At 47.1% G+C, this 6,362-nt stretch overlaps 1 protein-coding gene across 3 annotated transcripts; it reads left to right on the plus strand.

The window, feature by feature from the left end:
• Positions 1 to 6,362, plus strand: SGF29 (SAGA complex associated factor 29). Of its 3 annotated transcripts, XM_083710443.1 has the most exons (11): positions 20 to 116; positions 725 to 773; positions 1,035 to 1,113; positions 1,415 to 1,490; positions 1,676 to 1,748; positions 1,846 to 1,910; positions 2,336 to 2,465; positions 2,566 to 2,712; positions 4,119 to 4,154; positions 4,240 to 4,402; positions 5,493 to 6,362. In XM_083710443.1, the coding sequence occupies exons 3-11, from the start codon at positions 1,039 to 1,041 to the stop codon at positions 5,607 to 5,609; spliced, it is 882 nt and encodes a 293-aa protein (XP_083566569.1). In that variant the 5' UTR covers positions 20 to 116; positions 725 to 773; positions 1,035 to 1,038; the 3' UTR covers positions 5,610 to 6,362. The 3 variants fall into 3 exon arrangements, with proteins under 3 accessions (XP_083566568.1, XP_083566569.1, XP_083566570.1); XM_083710442.1 differs by lacking the exon at positions 725 to 773 and having other exon boundaries at positions 1 to 116; XM_083710444.1 differs by lacking the exons at positions 20 to 116; positions 725 to 773 and adding an exon at positions 377 to 412.

Below are 6,362 nucleotides of genomic sequence, written 5' to 3' on the forward strand. Positions count from 1 at the left end.
GGGCAAGGCTTGCCGGGGTTTAGCATCCGGGAACTCGAACAGGCAGTTCCCATTATGCCAGCAACAGTATCCCGGGATGTGCGGTAGAGCTTTCCTCGACGCGCAAACAGCAGAACGTATGTATGGTTTGACGCGTGTTCAGGATATGTTTAGTGCGTGTAACCGGGGCACTTGTGCACGCCGGTTATACAGGCGCGCCTGCAGGAAATGTGATCCAAGGCTACAGTAAGATCTCGCACTGTCAGGCCGCATGGCATGTTGGGATTTTGGCCTCTGTTCAGTGGTGCCCGGCCGTGGTGCATGCTGGGAGTGTGGTTCTAAGCGAGATTGTTATATTTAATTCTGGTGCAGCATGAGTGTCTGAAGCCTAAATAAACGAAGAACCAAAAGAAGCCCGTTGAGGGATGTGATAGTAAATGGCCAATTAGTCTCAGACTTAACAAATGATTTATGCTGTTTCTTCAAAAAAACAGATTTCTGCCAGCAAGGATACAAATAGTATTGAAAGTGGGATTGTGTATAACAGTCCACCAAAATCATCATGAATGAAGGACAGTTGGAGGGGCTCTGAGTTAACAGGGAATAATTCCCAGCACATCATTCTGCATTCTACTGCAAAATAGAATTCCTTCATCTATAAACGTGTTTAGGGGGAAAACCCTATTTTTTTTATCACACTACTTTGCATAATTGCACGTATTAAGAGCTATCATTATCTTGATAGGTGCTGTTCATTGAGGTCACCCCAAGCACATTTGTTCTGTATCCTATGTGTAAGTCCCTCCCAACTCTACAATCTATGGTTCTAGGGCTAAACCTCTTCTGCAATCCTGAAAAAACAGGTCCACATTTGTGACAGTAAACAAGCCCTCAATCCCATTCACCCCTCCTCCCAACTCTTAGGAAAATCTATTAGCTTTGCTGTATGTTGAAGAGCAGAATTTCCACAGAATGTAATAGTACAGTCAAGATAAAGCACAACATAGGAAATCAATTTTTGAGTTAAATTTTCTTTTCTTTTCTATCCCTTTCAGTAACATGGCTCTGGTATCAGCCGATTCCCGCATCGCTGAGCTCCTGGGGGAGTTGCACCAGCTTATCAAACAGACACAGGTAACATGGTAGCTTTCCTGGAATCTGAAGTGATAGGAAGTGAGTTGGGTCAGATAAAGAGAGTTTTCTTTGCTTGTGGATGTCCAGCACAGGACAGGGCCTCTCCAGCAGTTTCTTGGGATGGAAGGAACATGGTAATTTGTGGCTGCCATTTTGTTTTGATGCTGTGTCAAGCATCTGTATCCTGAGGGAGGGACAGAATATTGGTTTTTGTGCAGCAGGTTGGGTGAATATCGTCTGTGTATTAAAGTAGATACTCTGTATAGCTGGTAAAGTAACCCATAAGCTCTTTCCTTCCTAGGAGGAACGATCGAGAAGTGAACACAACCTAGTCAACATCCAGAAAACGCACGAGAGAATGCAGACAGAAAACAAGAGTGAGTTGCGACTCCACTCCACTTTAAAACATCTGCTTTGTACTCTCCAAGACCTCAGTTCTTTCCTGGTTTTTCTATTTTAGATACCACTAGACCAAAGGGCTAGGGGTGAGGGAATAATTGTGGGAGACTGAAACCTTGGCCTCCTGTTTACTGTCTCATCTCCCTGTCTGTCTCCCTCTCAGTTTCTCCATATTATCGGACCAAATTACGTGGCCTCTACACAACAGCCAAGGCTGATGCAGAAGCAGAATGCAAGTGAGTGCAGCTCAGTGTTATCTTCCAGTGGGGATACTTCGACTCCCTTAGGAAATTCCCATTGACTCTTACTTGGGGTTTCTGCCTCCTTTTCTAGCATCCTGCGCAAGGACTTGGACAAGATTGCAGAAATCAAGTCTCTTCTGGAAGAACGCCGTATAGGTGAGTGCTGCAAGGTCCCAAGAAGGCAAGATCAGTTGTGTTGGGTGAATAGCTTTAGAGCTTTGAAGAAACAGCTTCAAACCATCCCAGCATAAGCCAACAACATTTTAACTAGCCAAGGGAGCAGGAGAAATAGAGGGTCAGTGTATGGCTTTCCAAGCTATTTCATGGGCAATCTTTGGGTGAGTTTGATTTCCCTGAGTGGTGGTGTGGTTGAAATAAGTTAGCTGAGGGTCCTCCTCTCCTCTCCAGGAAGGAAGTGGGGAAGCCAGGGGCTAAAACAAAAGCATCTTGTCAGCCATTGTGAGAAAAAGATGCTGGAGTAGATGGACCATTGGCCGGATCCATCAGGCTCTTCTTATGTTCTTAAGAGCTTCCTGGACACTAACCAAGCCCTCCTTGTTGTTTCTCTCTCCTCTTAACAGCTGCCAAGATTGCCGGCCTCTACAATGACTCGGAGCCGCCACGCAAAACCATGCGCCGCGGTGTGCTGATGACACTCCTTCAGCAGTCGGCCATGACTCTTCCCTTGTGGATTGGGAAACCTGGAGAGAAGTGATTATTCAGGGGGCGCATGGCGGGTGCTGGGGACCTCTCCTGTGTGTTTATGCTTCAGGCCTGCTTACAGCCGCTTCTCTCTCCCTTTCCACCGCAGACCTCCCCCTCTCTGTGGTGCCATCCCTGCCTCTAGCGACTACGTGGCCAAGCCAGGCGACAAAGTGGCTGCTCGTGTCAAGACGGTCGACGGAGACGAGCAGTGGATCTTGGCTGAGGCCGTGAGCTACAACCACGCCACCAACAAGTGAGTGTGTCTGGTAGATCTGGGGCTGTAGGACTGCGCTAGAAGGCAGTCTGGGGTTCCACGTCCTTCAGTCACAGGTAGCATTCGGCTTGGGGAGCCCTGTGTTTGGACAGGCATCCGGGACCAGGAATGGGTGTTTCAGTCACCAGAAGTTGGATTTTGAAGTCTGTGGATGCTTGGCCTTCCCTGTCTAAAGCCCTCGGGGAGAAATGTATTGTCAGAAAGGATTCTTCAAGAGGTGTGGTGGTGGTTTGGGCATGTCTGTGTGCCAATGACTGAGCCCAAATTGATGTATGAATGAATGCAATGGTCACCTGGAGCCTGTTCTCTAGGAGGTGCTGAAAAGTGAGCAGCTACATCTTCAGAGAAAGTGGCTTCGTAGTGGCCTAATGCAGGCATGGGTAACGTTTGGCCCTCCAGCTGTTTCTGAGCTGCAACTCCCATCAGCACCAGCAAACAAGACCAGTGGCTGGAATTGATGGGAGTTGTATTTCAACATCTGGAGAGCCAAGTGGGTGAGGAACATTGCGGAAAAGCCTGGTTGGTTCCTGCTGTCCTTTTCGGAGGTCAGCGCTGGGTTTTTGTTTTCTCTGGTGCCTTCTTTGACACAGAAGTAAAAGTTCTGTAATGAGCAGCTCTGAAGTAGGGCAAGGTAATTTGCATTCCCAGAATTGTCTTCATCAAATGGTACTCTTGGAAGTCCTGAGCTGAGGTTCTGGCCTGTGTTTTGCTGGGTGACCCAGTTTCTCCTGGCTCACCCTGGCTTTGGACATGCCATCTTCTGGCTTCATAGCCCAGCCTCATTTTCAGAAGCTTTGAGCTATTGTGCATCAAATGTCCACAGCCTCTTATTAGACAATGCCAGGCCATGCTGCAGGCCAGGCCTACTTCAGGAAAGGTCCTCTACCATCTTGGTGGAAATTGCTTGTTAGCTTTGTTGTTTGAAGTATAAAGATTGGCACACCTGTTACTATTATTTTTCTTAATTTTGATTTATTGGCTGCCTTTCACCCTAGGGTCCCGGGGTGGGCCACAGTAATTTAAAATAGTGGGTCCTAAAATATACATCTCAGTAGAGGTATGTCCTGACAAGTTGCTGTGACCATTTTTTCCCCCTTATTGTCTCTTTGGTTCTGATGATGACTTTCTAACAGAGAAGATTCTGACTTCAGCAGCTAAATGATATAAAATAAATTATCTAGGCATTCTACATTGGTGACCATACCACAAAACCTATGTTGCATTTGTGTTAGGTGCATAAACGTTTTCTAAAGAAGATGGATCCTAATTTTCCCATGCACACCGCTTGGTGTCCATGGGAAAGTTGGAATCCACCTTCCTTTTTCTTGTACAGTCATATGGTTTTGCTTACATTGAATTCTCACCTGCCGTGTTCTCTTCCCCAGGTATGAGGTGGATGACATTGACGAAGAAGGGAAAGAGTAAGTGAAGAAGAGACTCTTGAAGGGGATGAGGGAATGTCAGATTTGCCCCCCCCCGCCCTTAATCTCTGCTTCTTCTCTCCAGGCGCCACACCTTGAGCCGCCGCCGCATCATCCCCCTGCCCCAGTGGAAGGCCAACCCTGAAACAGACCCTGAGGCCTTGTTCCAGAAAGATCAGCTGGTCCTGGCCTTGTACCCACAAACTACCTGTTTCTACCGAGCACTTATCCACACTCCTCCACAGCGGGTAAGGAAGAGGCCACAGGACACCATAAAAACTGCCTTGCCCGAACGAGACCAAAAAGTCCATTTAGCCTGACATTCTGCTTCTGACAGAATCCTGCCAGATACCTCTGAAAAACTCCAGTCTGTCCCTTGATAGCCATCTCCAGCGGTTTGTTGTCAACATCTGGCTCTGAACATAAAAGCTTTGCTTCTTCTTGCTCTAATAGCCACGGAGGCCTACTGCCCATGAATTTTGTCTAAACTATTTTGGAAGCCATCTAACTTTCCCACATATAAAGCTGCCTTATATGGCGTCAGTTCATTGGTCCATCTAAGCCACCCTTTCTCAACCTGTAGGTCCCCAGATGATGTTGAACTACAACTCCCATCACCCATAGCTAGCATGGCCAGAGCTCAGGGATGATGGGAGTTGTAGTCCAACAACATCTGGGGACCCACAGGTTGAGAACCGCTAAGCCGAGCAACGCCTGCCCTGGCTGACGGCCACTTTCTGCCAGAGGTCTTTCCATTCTCCTGCTATCCATGCATTTGAAATGGATCTACTGGGAGACTGAGCTTGGGTTCTTCATGCAAACCGTGAGCACTGCTGCAGCTATAATGGTCTCGTTTGGATGCGGGGCTAAACTATGGTTTGGCATTGTGTCCTAACCTTGTTACACTGTGGTTAGTCTTACTGAAACGAGCCCTCTTCAAACCACGGTTGATTCCCACAGCCATTGCAGGAGGAGAAAAAGGGGGAGCTTGTTCATGAAACGCTGAACTGGAGTTCTAGTTGCATCGAAATGAAGCGAATGCATGTGTTCCTGTCATCTAGCACTTCCCCAATGTGGGGCTTAATCCTGTGTCCCCCCCTGCTTCCCACCCTGGGTCTTTGTGCCTGTGATTCTGTGAATTGCAAGTGTTGGAAGGTAGCAGGGGTCTGGGGCAGGGACAGCCTGCTTTGACCAAGTCATCCTACAAAGTAGTTGATTAACATTGCTCTTAGGGTGAATTTCCTCTGGGGTTATCTGTTGAGGTCATGGGACCTGGGGCCTTTCCCCTCTGTGAGATAATGCATAACTTTCTCCTCTGCCCCCCCCTCTCTCTCTCAGCCGCAGGACGATTACTCTGTGCTGTTTGAAGACACCAGCTATGCAGACGGCTACTCTCCACCCCTCAATGTGGCTCAGCGCTATGTAGTGGCTTGCAAAGAAACCAAAAAGAAGTGACAGCACCCTCTAGTGGATGCTGGTGGCGTGGCATGGCGAGGAACCAGATCTCTCAAATGGGACTGTTACAATTGCAGAGTTAATAAAACAGAAACTGATAGGTGCAGGAAACAGGTTTTTTAATCCAGAGTAATATAGATCCCATGTCCCCTAACCACAACAGCACACTGCAAAATGATAGAAATGTTTTACATGAATTCTGTACTTGTGGGAATTAAGGCAGAGCTTTTGACTTGTGGGCAAGCTTGGGCTTCTGACCAAATGGATTCAAGGCGTTGGATATTGAGCAGCCATTAAATCTCATTTGGTGGCCTTGGGCAACTCAGCATCTCAGCCTGGCCTATAATAATTTTTATAATTATAATTATAATTTTATTATTTATACCCCACCCAACTGGCTGGGTTTCCCCAGCCACTCTGGGCGGCTATATGGGTATTGGGAAACACAAAAAGAGAGGGTGAGGAAAGAGCCATGTGTGCTGCCCCAAATAAAAATGCCATTCACAAAATGGTGGTCTTGCCAGCCCAACAACAACAGTGTGGCTGGCTCTGGATTCAGAGTTTAGAATTGTGAGGGTTTTCTCTTCACAGGGAATGGGATATTAACATTTTTAGGCTTGGTGTCTTTACCAGCTTAATATGCACGTTTCCAGCTTAAAATGCACCTGTCATTCTTGATTTGGATCAAAACTGGTTTGGTGGGAAGTTCATCAAAATTTAGCAATTAATAAAGAACAGCAGGATATTTGTGAA

Source organism: Podarcis gaigeae, assembly GCF_964106915.1.
Source record: "Podarcis gaigeae genome assembly, chromosome: 13".
Taxonomy (NCBI): domain Eukaryota; kingdom Metazoa; phylum Chordata; class Lepidosauria; order Squamata; family Lacertidae; genus Podarcis; species Podarcis gaigeae.